The sequence below is a fragment of the Bombina bombina genome, chromosome 6 (genome assembly GCF_027579735.1).
Source record: "Bombina bombina isolate aBomBom1 chromosome 6, aBomBom1.pri, whole genome shotgun sequence".
In the NCBI taxonomy this organism is placed as follows: domain Eukaryota; kingdom Metazoa; phylum Chordata; class Amphibia; order Anura; family Bombinatoridae; genus Bombina; species Bombina bombina.
In genome coordinates, this window is record NC_069504.1 from 800,161,392 (window position 1) to 800,177,495 (window position 16,104).

Here is a 16,104-nt window from a genome sequence, read left to right on the forward strand (position 1 = left end):
CATCATTAAACTTACTGTGTTGATTTTGTGTACTTTACTCTCCAGTTCCCGCTTATGTCCATTTACTTTAAAAAATAAATGACAAAAAACAGTGTCATGAAAAGAACGAAAGTATACTGCATAAATTTGTAGTAATCCCATTTAAACATTTTATGTTGAATTTCATTTTGAGCCTGTCACTTTATGTTTAAATCTCTTTATTATAGGTGTAACAAGTATAACAAGTATTAGCACATCTTTGGAACAGCCAGTTTGTAATTGGTTTAACAATCCGAACTTCATGCTTGAGATAGTCATGCAATAATAAACAGGGTCCGTATATTTTACTTTTGGCAACAGTTGTATCTTGTAGCTCTAACATAGACTATAATAGTGTTCAATGGCTACATGCCAGTTAGTCTCTATATCGGGTTAGACCCTGTTTTCCATTAGAGTCCGGGTGGTTCCAGGATGTGAAATCTCTTAAGTCCCATTTTTTATAAATGTATAACAATAAGGTGTAGAAGAAAGGAAAAAGGAAAGAAAAAAAAAAAAAGAAAAATTATAAACATTTTATAACCTTAATTAACAAAATTTGAATGAAAAAGAAAACCTGCCCTCTCTCCTTCAAGTTTCTCTAGGACTCTTAAAATCCGGTTTAGGTAAAAAAAAAAAAAAAAAAGAAAAAGCAGAAAACAAGAACAAAATGGTTACCAAGAGTCTCCCCCCCCCCACCTCCTCAGATCAGCAATTATATCTCCTCTCCTCTATATATTTAGAAGACAGGAATAAGTAACTAAATCTCAGTGGTTAGTGTCCTATTCAGTGTCCAGTAAAACCAAACCTTCTCAAATTGTGCCTGTGTATCCATTACCTGTGAGGGGATTCATACATGCGGTAAGTCAGGGAAATTCTATTATATACTTCCTCCCAAGGAGGCGCTGAAGTCTTCCAATATTTTGCAATACAGGTTCTGGTAACCGTGCAAATGATTCTAATAAATGTATTTAACTGTTTGTTGAATTGTGGTAGAGGTGCATGTAACAGGGCTTGAATCGGGGTCAACTGAATATTTTCCTCTAGGACGGAGCTAAGTAGACTTGATGTTTTATTCCAGATTACTTGTATTGTCTCGCATTCCCACCACATATGACGATATGAGCCTATTTCCCCGCAACCCCTGTAGCAAAACCTACTTTGGTTAAGTGACATATGGGCAGTCTTAACCGGGGTCAAGTACCATCTGAACATGGTCTTGAATGTGTTCTCTCTCATATCTGCACTTAATAAGCCCTTACAAGCTGAATTGAACATATCATCCCACCATTTTTTATCTTTGTCTATATTTAAGTCTCTCTCCCAGTGTAGGAGTATCGTAGGTTTGAGTGAGTTATTGGTTGTTTGGATCTGAATGTACAGTTTGGAGATGGCCCCTTTTGGTCTATGTTTGGATTTAAGTAGGCACTCTAGTGCGGTGGAAGTGCCAGGCTGTCGATTTCTGGTGTAGTCTTGGATTGCTGAGTTGACTTGTAGGTATTGGAACCATTGTAGTTTAATTGGGTCTAATTGAGCCTGAATCTGATTAAATGTCTTGACTGTCCTACCGTCCATCCAGTCTGCAACCCTGTAAAGGCCTTTGTTAGCCCATTTGTCTAAAGTATAATGTAGGTCTCTGGGAAGTAAGTATCTTATTGGGTAGACTAGCGTTTGGTTGGGTAAAAGGTTTTGTCTTTTTGTCCAAAAGGACCACATTTGAGTAGTGTGCTTTGTGATTTGTAGGCCTGGTTTGTCAGTAAGGTCTTTCACAGTGTGCCTGTTCCATAGTGTATCATCGGGATAGGTGGAGTCTCTAAGTTCAGCTTCTAGGTTAGGCCATATGACCCCTTCTAATCTTCCCCCTAATATTGTCGACTGGGCTAACCTTGCTGCTCTGTAATAATCTATTATGTTAGGTGCTCCCATTCCTCCCAACTCGCGGTGTTTTGTGATGAGCGCAGTAGCTATTCGTGCCATTTTGTTCCCTCTAATGAAGGCCACTAGTTCCCTTTGTATCTTTTTCAGGTCAGTTATTGGTACCTTTATCGGGAGGGTCCTAAATAAGTATAGTATCCTAGGCAAGATTGACATCTTAATTGATGCCAATCTGCCCAGCCATGAGAAAGTGTATGTCTTCCATTTGTGTAAGTTTTTCCTGATTTCTTTGTATATGGGTTCATAATTATATTTATACAGTTGGTTAATCTGAGGTGTTAGGTGTATTCCCAGGTATTTAATTGAATGAGTAGCCCATTTGATTTCAAAGTTAATTTCTATGACTTTCTTGGTGTGCTGTGGGAGTCCTAAAGACAGTGCTTCGCATTTATCGAGGTTAATTTTGTACCCTGAAATTTGGGAAAATTGGTCCAAGAGTCTGTATAGGTTGGGAATTGATATAAGAGGTTTGGATATTGTTAGAAGGATATCATCGGCAAAGAGTGACAACTTATATTCCTGATCTTTGATTTTCACGCCTGTGATGTCAGTTGCTAGTCTAATTTTTGCCGCCAGAGGCTCTATACATAGTGCAAAAAGGAGGGGGGAAAGTGGGCACCCCTGTCTCGTGCCATTTAGAATGGGAAATATCTTGGATTTGTAACCTGAGATGGACACTTGGGCAGTGGGGTTTGAATAAATTGCATCTAAAGCTTTAACAAAGGCTCCCCCGAATCCCATCCGACGCAATACCGCCGACATATATCTCCAGTCCACTCTATCGAATGCCTTCTCCGCATCCAGTGAGAGAAGCAGAGAAGGCATCAGAGTCCCCCCCACATAATCTATTATATTCAGTAATCGACGCACATTGTCTGGTGCTTCTCTATCTTTTACGAACCCAACTTGGTCCGGGTGGATCAGTTTTGGGAGAATATGTTTTAATCTATTGGTTAGGATTTTTGTCAGGATTTTCAGGTCCTGGTTGATAAGCGATATGGGGCGGTAGTTTGCACATAACTTATGGTTTTTACCTGGCTTAGGTATCACTATTATTTTTGCTTGTAACATATCTTTTGGTATACTATGCCCCTCTAAAATAAAGTTGCAAAAGTCTGTAAGGTGTGGGACTAAAACTTCCTTAAATGTTTTGTAGTATTCCCCTGCAAACCCATCTGGCCCCGCTGCTTTCCCCATCTTGAGGTCTTTAATGACCGACAAGACTTCTACACTTGAGATCTTGGCATTTAATATATCGTTGTCTTCTTCTGTGAGTGTATGTAGCTCAGTATCCCTCAAAAATTCCGACGTTTGGAGTTCTAGGGTATCAGAGTGTGTTACTTTATTCCCGTCATACAGAGTTCCGTAGAACTCTGCAAACGCGTCTGCTATGTGTTGCGGATCGGAGACAGTGGCGCCACCTGTCAGCGATATAGAGGGGATAATAGATGCCTTGCATCTATCTCTTAATTTGTTTGCTAAGAACCTGTCGGGTTTGTTAGCGTGGATGTAATATTGTGTATTTAGTCTCTGGATTGCTCTACTTGATTGGCTATTCAACAAGGTAGCTAATTTGTCTTTCTTAACTGTGAGGGTAGATAGAACTTCCTTCCTCCGAGTCAGTTTGTGCTGTTTCTCTAAGTCTGATATTTCTTTATGAAGTTGTGTTAATTGGGCTTTGTACTGTTTGGTCCTAATGGATTTGTCTTGGATGAGTAATCCTCGCATGTATGTTTTATGTGCCGCCCACGGAGATATCGGGTTGGACGTGGACCCTTTATTGAGTTCCCAATAATCAGTTAGTGATTTGACCAATTTATCTTTATGTATAGGATTCTTTAAGAGTGAGGGATCGAAAGTCCAGGTCCTAGCTCTTTGAGTGTCTACAAGTCCGTTCAAGTGTAGGGAAAGTATAGAGTGGTCCGACCACACACATGCATGAATCGTCGATGTCTGGAGGAGTGGCTGTAAAATCTGGCTAATATAGACATAGTCTAGTCTTGTGTACTGTTTGTGGGCTGCCGAGTAGAAGGTCGTGTCAGAAGTATTTCCGTAAAGCGTGAACCATGTGTCAAATAGTGCGTGTGGGGCTAAATGTTCCTGGATAGAGTTCACTATTTTGTTGTGTCTAATACGTTTAGCTGTAAGTTTGGTTTTGGCTTCTATAAATTTAGTCATGGTAACATTGAAATCTCCTGCCAATATAATTCTATGTTGAGACCAGTTAGTGAGAAGGTTGGAAACATGGCCGAAAAAGGAGTGTTGGTTATCGTTTGGCGCGTATATGTTACATAGAATAACATCAGTCTCATCTAATTGTCCTTTAACTATGAGGTATCGCCCTTCCTTATCTGCGATAGTGGATTCGTGTTTAAAAGCTAGGTTTGCATGGATAAGGATTGACACCCCTTTTTTTTTAGTCTCTGTGATTGCGTGGAAGTGCTGTGTGTAATTTCTGGCCCAGTATTTTGGAATTATATCCCTAGTAAAGTGAGTTTCCTGGAGGAATATAATATTAGCCCCTAAGTGGTGATATTGAGACATGGCAGTTCGTCTTTTAACATTAGAATTTAAACCTCTCACATTGTGAGATATAAGGTGTATCTTTGGGATCATGACGTTAGTGTGTTATGGTGCACAATCTTTGACAGCCTAAAAACATGAACCTTTAATACATACAACCCTGATTGGATGAGAGATTCTACCAAGAAGGTGATTGTGTGATGCTCTGATCTGGGGGGGAGAGTACTCCCGGCAACCTTAAAAAAAATAGCAAATGTTAGTAAAAGAGTATTAAAAAAAACCAAATAGTAAAAACAAGAATATTTTGCCAACAAACAATTTGAAAAAATAAATTGAACACTTGTAACAGTCTGGGTGTTTAAATGCCCAATCATATACATACGTTCAACATAGGATAGTGCAGTTTTTCTAAAATAAGCATGTGTAATATATTTGGTTTATATCTTTACATGGAGTAGACCTCAATACCGTAATAGTATGAGTAGACCTTATCCCTCTTTGAGAGATGTACAAAACAGATACACTTTATTAACATTACCCAGTGGAACAGTTCACGTTTTAACCTTTTTCTTTCTCGCCACTCTGGTCCACTTGGCCCTTCTGGCTGGGTTCTGTGGTTCTTTATTTGCAAAGTGTTGTGAGGAGGGAGAGTCCTCCGGTATATCAGGTGGGTCAATGTTCAAATATTGACATATCTCTGGGATGTCTTGTGGCGCTTTAATGGAGAACATCTTGTGGTTGTGGGAGATGTGTAAGGCAAAAGGGTACCCCCATCTATATGGGATGTTTTGCTTCCGTAGTATGGTTGTTAACGGGCGTAGTGAGTATCTTCTTTGGAGGGTGCGGACACATAAGTCCTGGAAAAATTGGATTACCTGTCCTTGGAACTTAAAGGGTTGGTGGTTCCTGGACGCTGACATGATGGCTTCTCTGTCGGGAAACCGGGTCATCCTGACAATGACATCCCTAGGCGGGAGGCCCTCTTTCGGTTTTGGTTTTAACGCCCTATGGGCTCTTTCCATTGAGAAGTCAGATTCCCCCTCCTCACCTGTTATGGCTTTGAAGAGGCGTATCAGGTAGGAATGTAGGTCTGGAGCCTCTACATTCTCCGGGATCCCCTTAAGCCTGATGTTATTTCTTCTATTTCTGTTTTCTAGATCCTCCATTTTATCCTGGAGGTCTAGAAGTATTTGTTGATGGGATGCGATAGTCTGAGTTGACTGCCACTCCCTCAGTTAGTGTTTCATGTTCATTCTCCACTGCCTCTACCCTATCTCCCAGCTCAGACAAGTCCTGTTTGATTTCAGCTAGGCTACTTGTGATTGATGAATGAAGGTTATCTATTTTGTTCATTACTTTCTCAAAGCCTAGGGCCATATCTTCCTTAGAAACAAGTGTGTGGAGATCATCTCTTAACATGCTCACCCCTTGCTTTGAGGCGTCTGTAGAATGTAAAGTAGGAGTGTGGTTCCCTTCTTCTATCTCCCCCATTGGCTCTGTTACTATCAATCCCTTAGATGGTTTAAGGAAATTATCCATTGCTGTGGATTTCAAGTTTTTATCTATATTCGGGGGTTTCCTGGTCGTCATGGCTGACCAATGCTGACCCGGTGCCCCGCAGGAACAATAAAGTCTCTTTTTAGTTGTTAGCAGTCAGACCCCCTCTGTGGTTGATGCTGCTGTAAAAGTGTAAGTCTATGGCTGCACCTTGTCTCAGCTTTTATAATGCGAGCTGGTTCCTGCTGCGTTATCCCAGTTCCCTCTTATTGTTTCTATCTCCCAAGCTCAATATTGCCACCAGGAGCACCAAAGAAATGGGGGAGCGGATTTATGTCCTCCTTATACCGCCAATATTATATCTAGTGTGGCCCCGCTATATTACTGAATGTCCCTCCTGATTTTTTAGGGCAGTTGCAGGCCTTATTGTGTGTGATGTCAGCCGTGCTCAGAGACCTCCCTTACCTCTGATGCGGGAGTATGTTTGCCTTGATTCCCAGCGATGCCGCTCTGAGCCCGTAAGTGTTTTGTCTCCGCAGCTCGTGTGCGCTGATGTGTGGGGATTTCAGTGATCGCGGTACTTGTCTTGATCTATTCCCGCTGTCGGGACTTCCCGCGTCGATCTCCGGTTGTCTACAATCTGTTCCCCTCGGCCACTATGGGACCGGTCTCCACTTGTCTTCTGTTCGCCAGCGCCAGCCCAACCTGAGCAGGGCCTCAGGCAGAGTACAGGCGGGTTGGCCGTCGAAGGGGTCCGAGCTATTTGGCGGGTAGATATGTAGTGCCGTAGGCCTCAATATTGTTGTGCTCCGTAGATCAGGTGCTGTTACCCCAATGAAGCCGTGGGGGTCAATGTCTCTTCCCAGGTGCTGCTTGCCACAATTTTCAGAGCAGTAGGTCAACAGAAAAGCATGCTTTGCTAATAAAAAATTTAAGTTCTGCACGGAGCTTCCAAGCTAAGCTGCCATCTTAGAGCTTGGTTAGGCTCCTCCTCTGAGCCTGTCACTTTAAAGGGATATGAAACCCAAAAATGTTCTTTTGTGATTCAGACAGAGCGTACCATTTAAAAAAAGTTTCCAATTTACTTCTATTATCAAATTTGCTTCGTTCCCATGATAATCTGTGTTAGAGATACCTAGGTAGGCACCTGGAGCACTACAAGGCAGGAAATAAGGCTGCCATCTAGTGCTCTTGCAAATGGATAGCATTCTTGCAAAACTGCTGCCAAATAGTGCTCCAGTAATGGGCCAGCTCCTAAGCTTTCATCCCTGCTTTTCAACAAGATACCAAGATAATGGGGAAAAAATGATAATAGAAGTAAAATAGAAAGTTGTTTAAAATTGCTTGCGCTATCTAAATCATGAAAGAAACGTCTGGGTTTCATGTCCCTTTAAAGCTCTGTAGCATCAGGAGAGTGCAAGATGGGAATTATAAAGCGAGTGAGTTGATCAGATAGCTGGAAATTAAGTGGAATGGCTGGAAACAGCTGTCTGTCAATAACACAGTCGTTTTTATAAGCAGAATGACAACACGCTGATGTAAAACAGAACTCCACCTAATGTTTCCAGCTTGACCCTGTTGAGAATGAAGGAAGGTTTGGGTTTTCTGAGAACAAGGTACCATGTGACAAGATGAGACTGTACAGAGAGAAAACTTTCACGGAATACACCGTAATAGGGAAAGCTTTTTCATTTATATGCCCTACGTTGATCTCTAAAATGTACAATTTTATTATGATCTTTGTAAATTAAACCCAGAGAATTTGAATTTGTGTAATATACTAATGAACCTGTGGCGTGCCCCAGACATCTATGCAGATAACATATTTTAAGTAGTGGTATTGTTAAAGGGATACTAAACCCAAAGGTTTTCTGTCATGATTCAGATAGAGCATTACATTTTAAGCAACTTACTCCTATTATCAATTTCTCTTCATTCTCTTGCTATCATTATTTGTAAAGGAATGTAAACTTAGGAGCCAACTTTTTTTTTTTTTTTTTTTTTTCTGCACCCTGGATAGCGCTTGCTGATTGGTGGCTACTTTCCAGGTGCTGAACCAAAGATGGGCCGGCTCCTAAGCTTACATTTCTGTTTTTCACATAAAGAGAACAAAGAAAAATTGATAATAGGAGTAAATTAGAAAGTTGCTTAAAATTGCGTGCTCTATCTGAATCACGAAAGAAAACATTTGGGTTTAGTGTCTCTTTAATAACCATGAAGGTATGCCGGTTTGCTGCCCACAATTTTAGCCTCACTCAGTTCTTTTTGTATAAATCCCTGACCTCACTATACTTCTAACCCATCCCAAAACACACAGTGGCTTTAATGAAAAGATTTTATGTATTATGCAAACAGATCTTACGGTCATTAAATCATACCAGGAAGGGAAAACCTCTTTCTCAAACATTTATTTGCTCAGTGGGTTCTGTGTGTTTTGCATTACAGTGCTGGGGGCTAGTTTATGGTTCTCAAAATATGCTGTAGAAATTTATGCTAATCAAATAAGTCACTTTACATACACATTTGCTTATGCTTTAACCTCTCTCAGTTTAGATTTTAAGAGACTTTTCAATTTACTTCTATTATCAAATTTGCTTTGTACTCTTGGTATCTTTTGTTGAAAAGCATACGTACAGTACATATCCGCAGCAGCAGCAATCTTCTACTGGGAGCTAGCTGGTAAATGGTGGCTACACCCATGCTGTCGTTGGCTCACCCTATGCGCTCAGCTAGGACTTAGTAGAACATTGCTTTTCTGGAGCTGGCTTAAATTATGGGTTTAAGCTCTTTTGTTAAACACGTAGTTACAGTATCGTATGATTGCACTGTTGATTACATAAAACTCATTAGACAATTTTCATTTTGGATTTTTTTGTCCCTTTAAACAAAGCTGGGCTCATTTTACTTGTGTTTGAAAAATAATGTCTTTAAAGCTATAAATGTCTTGATATACACAAGGGCATAAGGGAGAGATCGTCAAGCTGGTAAGATTTTCTGCACACATACAGTCTACTGAATAATAGATGAGTCAAAGTGTGACAGTTCATAACTGCTTGGAACTGATTTGAAGGCCATTCTGAACACTGTTAGCTTTCTGCAAGAAATACAATGGGCTTTTATATTTTGCATGAATATCATCTGTCATTATGCTTAATGCAGCCTGTTTCTGGTCTCAGGCTTTTGGGGAAGAAACATGGACTGTCTCTGGAGTCTCCCTACCTGGATCCCTGTCTTCCTAAAGATATTCCATACACGGTCCAGCAAGGAGGGCAGGCCCTGTATGTGCGAGGCACAGGGGACTTCCAACTGTGCCGCAGGATTATTCAGCCTCTTATGAATCTGTCCAATGACACTCAAACCACTCTGAATGGAATCTACCAACCACCTCTGCCATATGATAACAGTGAGTTCTATGGCTTCTCAGAGTTCTACTACTGCACTGAGGATGTGCTGCGTATAGGAGGGGACTATAACTCTGTGAACTTTCTTCGACAGGCACAGGTAAGCAGAAGCATACAATACAAATGGTATCAATAGATCCCAGTAATGACCAGTTAGAATAAATTGTTTCGCTTACTATAAACGTGGCCAGTGACTGCTGCTGTCAGGTGCAGAAGTGACCTTGTGTCACTCACTATATGGGCTAGAGAAGACCTTTCTTGTCTTGTTGTATGCAGTGTTTGCATACAGTGACTGCAGCTTTAGTTTTATTAAACTACGACTGCATGATGGTTGTATTGCTGAGACACTGGGATTACTATATGAACGAGGATGGAAGAAAAGCCAACACCATGTTTGATATATTTGTTGTGTTGCATAACACTAATTCTTTTTACTCTTAGACTTACTGCTCAACTAAATGGTCAGTGTTGAAGGAGCGATTTGACCGTGGTCTTTATGCACCTCATGCAGACCAACACCGGCTCAAGTAAGTTTACTGTGTTCATTACACAAAAATCTAAATTTAGATGGTGAAACAAAAACATTATTATTATTATTTGACTCTTGTAGTATTTCAGAACTTCACTCCTCCTCCTCTTCTCACTACCCAAAAGGTACCAATGCTTCAAGTCAGCCTGGATGTATGAAGTGTTCCATACAGGCTTCTCCTTCCCTACCAATTACAGCAATTTGAAAACGGTACTGCAGGTTTATGATAAGGAGGTCCAATGGACTCTTGGGGCTATTTTGTACCGGACTAGATTCTTACCTCTGAGGTTAGTAGACAAATGTCCCTTCTTCCCCCCCCCCCTTTTTATGATTCATTTTATTTTTATTAGATCTCCTCTAACTGACCTCTGCTTAATTTGTACACATGCCAGTGCTTAATGTCTAGCTTTGTGTCAAAGCTACAATACTTTGTATAATGTTCACAAAAAAGTATACCTGTTAAATCAGCATGTACAATTTGTATAAAATGAATGTAAGTAATATTGTATTTATTTTAAGTATTTGTATAATGTATTTAGTTCAGTATCAGAATTAGTTTTTTGACACACTGTTCCAGTAATTATATAACCCTAATGGTGTATTCAAGGAATAACATTGAAAAGAACAACCCAGAACAAAAAGAAGGAAGGCGTTTACAAAAAAAGGAAATATGGAGTTAGGATTTGGGGGAAGGATGAGGAGAGTATAAGGGAAAAGGAGAGATGGGGTGAAACGAAACAGACCAGTAAGTTGGCAGGAAAACAGATACAGGGTGAACAATGATTAGGAGGAGAAAAGTGAATAAAGGATATAAGGAAGAGTCTGATATGGAGGAAAGTACAGCAGGGGGAGACGGAAGGAAAGATGGGAATAGGCGTATAGAGAAGCATGATGGGCAAAATAGTGAAGTTAATATGTAGAGAACCATGGCTTGTGCCTTATGTTTATATGGAATGTTTCACTTTCCATTGGCTGTGTATAGGTACTCATTGATACATGATATAGTACTGTATGTAGTGTTCTATAATATCACAATCAATGAGAACATTTAATACTTTAACATATGGTGTCACAGAAATGTTTTACAGAGCAGATAAAGTAGATCCCCCCCCCCCCCCATGAATGTAGTTATTAGAGCTACTCAGCCATATCCTAGAAAGGTACTTTTTTATTTAATGCAATATTTTTCTTAATAACCGTTCACTTCCCCACAGAGACATTCAGCAGGATCAGTTCCGGGGAAGCCACCCACACTGGAGGAGCACATCCTTCGTGTACAACCACTACCTGTTCCTTGTCTGCTTTCTAGTGGTGCTGTTGTCTATTGTACTTTATCTGCTCAGGCTCCGGCGCATCCACCGCCGTATGCAGCGTAACACATCCTCTGCTGCTCTGTGGGCAGAACAAGGACTGCAACCTCCTGGGATCCAGAATCCTTTGTGAGTGACAACAAACTTGAATAATGAGACTTATCACTCCTACTCCTTCTGCAAGACAGAGAGGGTTAATCAACTGCTGATCCTCATAGGAATACTGTGTGAATGACGTAGCTGCACCCTCTGTTGAAAGATAAATTGAGACGTGCATGATGCCTGGCATTATGGAGGGAAATGTGACGCATAAGCAAAAACATAACAGAGGAGAGCCAATAAAGCCATTTGTTTTTTGTTTTGTTTTTTGCCTCAGGGTCCCACATTCTCCTCTCCTGCAGTAGTAAAGCTGTGTTTTCTCATGCTTCATGTTTGAAGGACAAAGGTTCTACTCCATTTCCTTTTATTTATTTTTTTAAAATAGTGATTCTGTGATTTGCGCAGGACAGAGTATGTAGCAGGGATATTTTATGGCCTCCGTCATTGCTTCCTGCTACTTTACCGAAGGAAACAGTCGTGAAATCATATCTAGAAGAAGCGTTTTGGTACTTTTTTTGGACTCGATGTTCACCTAAAGATCTCTCTATAAAATGCTTGTCTATAACAGAACACCTTTGAAACTAACGCACATATTCTCATGTCATTTTATCCCTTGTATGTCCCTTATGGTCATTTTCGGTTTCTCTCTTAAATAATTTCCAAACTTGTTTAAAGGGACAGTCTACACCTTAGCCATCCTAAAGTCTTACCTTAGATTAAGCTGCAAAAAGCCTCCTGCACCCCTTTCCATATCATGCAGCAGAACCGTAAAAAAGTTATTTTAAAATGAATATTGTTTCTGGCCACTTTGAAATGGCTGCCAAGCTCCGCCCTTTGATGACATTATGATCTGGGCTACATCTAGACACTCAGCTTAATAGCATTTAAAGTATGTTGAATCCAACTAGTGAGCCTTTTGTGATTGGACACCATATGCATCCCAGATCGTGATGTCATCAGTGGGCAAGGCTTGGCAGCCATTTCAAAGTGTCCAGAAACAGTATTAAATTTAAAATAACTTTTTTACCATTCCTGCTGCATGATATAGAAAGGGATGCAGGAGGCTATTTGCAGGTTAATCTAAGCTAAGACTTTAAGATGACTAAAGTGTAGACTGTCCCTTTTAAGCAGCGCCTTATTCTGCCTTTTTTGGCAATTAGGATTAACTATTTCTATAACCTTTTGCTTTTTCTTGCCTTGTGATGTGACTGACCATCCTGGAATCGGGTTCTGTATAACTGTATCGCCATATATGGATTAATGCCATTGAGTGGTGATAAGGTATCTGCAAGAGATTAAAGCCAGTGGACATGATAAAAATGAAGAGACAGTGAATTATATAAAATTAAATAAAATACAAAACACTTTTTGCCTGAAAATTAATGATTTTTTTTGTTTTGTTCTTAAGGGTACAGGAAATCAACAGGCAGAGTTTATCACTACCCTAGTTATCTGTGGGGATATTGTTAGTGATATATTGTTACTGTTATATGTATACTTCAAGGCTGTTTTGACTTTTAAAGTGATCTTTTGCAGAAAGTAACAAAATGTATAGATGGCTTTTCATGTTACTTTTGTTTTAAGGTGAGAGCTTTTTACTTTATCCTATTTGTCTGAACTTGAGAACACTCCTTTTCTCCAACATAGGTGTGTCCGGTCCACGGCGTCATCCTTACTTGTGGGATATTCTCTTCCCCAACAGGAAATGGCAAAGAGCCCAGCAAAGCTGGTCACATGATCCCTCCTAGGCTCCGCCTTCCCCAGTCATTCTCTTTGCCGTTGTACAGGCCACATCTCCACGGAGAGTGCTTAGAGTTTTTTGGTGTTTAACTGTAGTTTTTATTCTTCAATCAAGAGTTTGTTATTTTAAAATAGTGCTGGTATGTACTATTTACTCTGAAACAGAAAAGTGATGAAGATTTCTGTTTGTAAGAGGAAAATGATTTTAGCAACCGTTACTAAAATCGATGGCTGTTTCCACACAGGACTGTTGAGAGGAATTAACTTCAGTTGGGGGAAACAGTGAGCAGACTTTTGCTGCTTGAGGTATGACACATTTCTAACAAGACTATGTAATGCTGGAAGCTGTCATTTTCCCTATGGGATCCGGTAAGCCATTTTTATTACATAAGAATAAAGGGCTTCACAAGGGCTTTTAAGACTGGTAGACATTTTCTGGGCTAAAACGATTGATATATAAGCATTTTTAATACTTCATAGCTTTGAGGAATTATTTTATTCTTGGGAATTATGTAAAATAACCGGCAGGCACTGTATTGGACACCTTGTTCTCTAGGGGCTTTCCCTAATCATAGGCAGAGCCTCATTTTCGCGCCTCTATTGCGCAGTTGTTTTTGAGAAGCATGACATGCAGATGCATGTGTGAGGAGCTCAGATACATAGAAAAGGCTTTCTGAAGGCGTCATTTGGTATCGTATTCCCCTTTGGGCTTGGTTGGGTCTCAGCAAAGCAGATACCAGGGACTGTATAGGGGTTAAAGATAAAAACGGCTCCGGTTCCGTTATTTTAAGAGTTAAAGCTTTCAAATTTGGTGTGCAATACTTTTAAGGCTTTAAGACACTGTGGTGAAATTTTGGTGAATTTTGAACAATTCCTTCATACTTTTTCACATTTGCAGTAATAAAGTGTGTTCAGTTTAAAATTTAAAGTGACAGTAACGGTTTTATTTTAAAACGTTTTTTGTACTTTGTTATCAAGTTTATGCCTGTTTAACATGTCTGAACTACCAGATAGACTGTGTTCTGTATGTGGGGAAGCCAAGGTTCCTTCTCATTTAAATAGATGTGATTTATGTGACACAAAATTTAGAGAAAATGATGCCCAAGATGATTCCTCAAGTGAGGGGAGTAAGCATGGTACTGCATCATCCCCTCCTTCGTCTACGCCAGTCTTGCCCACACAGGAGGCCCCTAGTACATCTAGTGCGCCAATACTCCTTACTATGCAACAATTAACGGCTGTAATGGATAATTCTATCAAAAACATTTTAGCCAAAATGCCCACTTATCAGCGAAAGCGCGACTGCTCTGTTTTAGAAAATACGGAAGAGCATGAGGACGCTGATGATATTGGTTCTGAAGTGCCCCTACACCAGTCTGAGGGGGCCAGGGAGGTTTTGTCTGAGGGAGAAATTTCAGATTCAGGGAAAATTTCTCAACAAGCTGAACCTGATGTGATTACATTCAAATTTAAATTGGAACATCTCCGCGCTCTGCTTAAGGAGGTGTTATCTACTCTGGATGATTGTGAGAATTTGGTCATTCCAGAGAAATTATGTAAGATGGACAAGTTCCTAGAGGTCCCGGGGCCCCCCGAAGCTTTTCCTATACTCAAGCGGGTGGCGGATATTGTAAACAAAGAATGGGAAAGGCCCGGCATACCTTTCGTCCCTCCCCCTATATTTAAGAAATTGTTTCCTATGGTCGACCCCAGAAAGGACTTATGGCAGACAGTCCCCAAGGTCGAGGGGGCGGTTTCTACTCTAAACAAACGCACCACTATACCCATAGAAGATAGTTGTGCTTTCAAAGATCCTATGGATAAAAAATTAGAGGGTTTGCTTAAAAAGATGTTTGTTCAGCAAGGTTACCTTCTACAACCAATTTCATGCATTGTTCCTGTCACTACAGCAGCGTGTTTCTGGTTCGATGAACTAGAAAAGGCGCTCAATAAAGATTCTTCTTATGAGGAGATTTTGGACAGAATTCATGCTCTCAAATTGGCTAACTCTTTCACCTTAGACGCCACTTTGCAATTGGCTAGATTAGCGGCGAAAAATTCTGGGTTTGCTATTGTGGCGCGCAGAGCGCTTTGGCTAAAATCTTGGTCAGCGGATGCGTCTTCCAAGAACAAATTGCTTAACATTCCTTTCAAGGGGAAAACGCTGTTTGGCCCTGACTTGAAAGAGATTATTTCTGATATCACTGGGGGTAAGGGCCACGCCCTTCCTCAGGATAGGTCTTTCAAGGCTAAAAATAAACCAAATTTTCGTCCCTTTCGCAGAAACGGACCAGCCCCAAGTGCTACATCCTCTAAGCAAGAGGGTAATACTTCTCAAGCCAAGCCAGCCTGGAGGCCAATGCAAGGCTGGAACAAAGGTAAGCAGGCCAAGAAACCTGCCACTGCTACCAAGACAGCATGAGATGTTGGCCCCCGATCCGGGACCGGATCTGGTGGGGGGCAGACTCTCTCTCTTCGCTCAGGCTTGGGCAAGAGATGTTCTGGAAATAGTCTCCCAAGGTTATCTTCTGGAATTCAAGGGGCTTCCCCCAAGGGGGAGGTTCCACAGGTCTCAATTGTCTTCAGACCACATAAAAAAACAGGCATTCTTACATTGTGTAGAAGACCTGTTAAAAATGGGAGTGATTCATCCTGTTCCATTAGGAGAACAAGGGATGGGGTTCTACTCCAATCTGTTCATAGTTCCCAAAAAAGAGGGAACATTCAGACCAATCTTAGATCTCAAGATCCTAAACAAGTTTCTCAAGGTTCCATCGTTCAAAATGGAAACCATTCGAACAATTCTTCCTTCCATCCAGGAAGGTCAATTCATGACCACGGTGGATTTAAAGGATGCGTATCTACATATTCCTATCTGTTACAAACTGCTGTTTGTAACTGGCCCTTTAAATGGAAAATTGCCCTGCTTCCCTGGATTTTGGAGAAGCCTATTTGCCAGCCTCCTTCCACATGACTATGGCCCCTGGAAGATTGTGCCCCTGAGGACATATTGACTTTTGTTGGGTGTGTGTGTGGCCCTTTAAGAACCATCTGG

At 40.7% G+C, this 16,104-nt stretch overlaps 1 protein-coding gene across 6 annotated transcripts in view; it reads left to right on the plus strand.

The window, feature by feature from the left end:
- ENTPD4 (ectonucleoside triphosphate diphosphohydrolase 4) overlaps window positions 1-12,688 on the plus strand; it is a 110,836-nt gene extending 98,148 nt beyond the window's left edge. For all 6 annotated transcript variants that reach the window (XM_053718121.1, XM_053718124.1, XM_053718123.1 and 3 more), the window contains 4 exons: window positions 9,147-9,471; window positions 9,813-9,898; window positions 10,026-10,187; window positions 11,115-12,688. In XM_053718121.1, coding sequence (XP_053574096.1) covers window positions 9,147-9,471; window positions 9,813-9,898; window positions 10,026-10,187; window positions 11,115-11,343 — 802 coding nt within the window. In that variant the 3' untranslated portion in view covers window positions 11,344-12,688. The remainder of the gene's footprint in view (window positions 1-9,146; window positions 9,472-9,812; window positions 9,899-10,025; window positions 10,188-11,114) is intronic.
- Window positions 12,689-16,104: the final 3,416 nt, after the last annotated feature.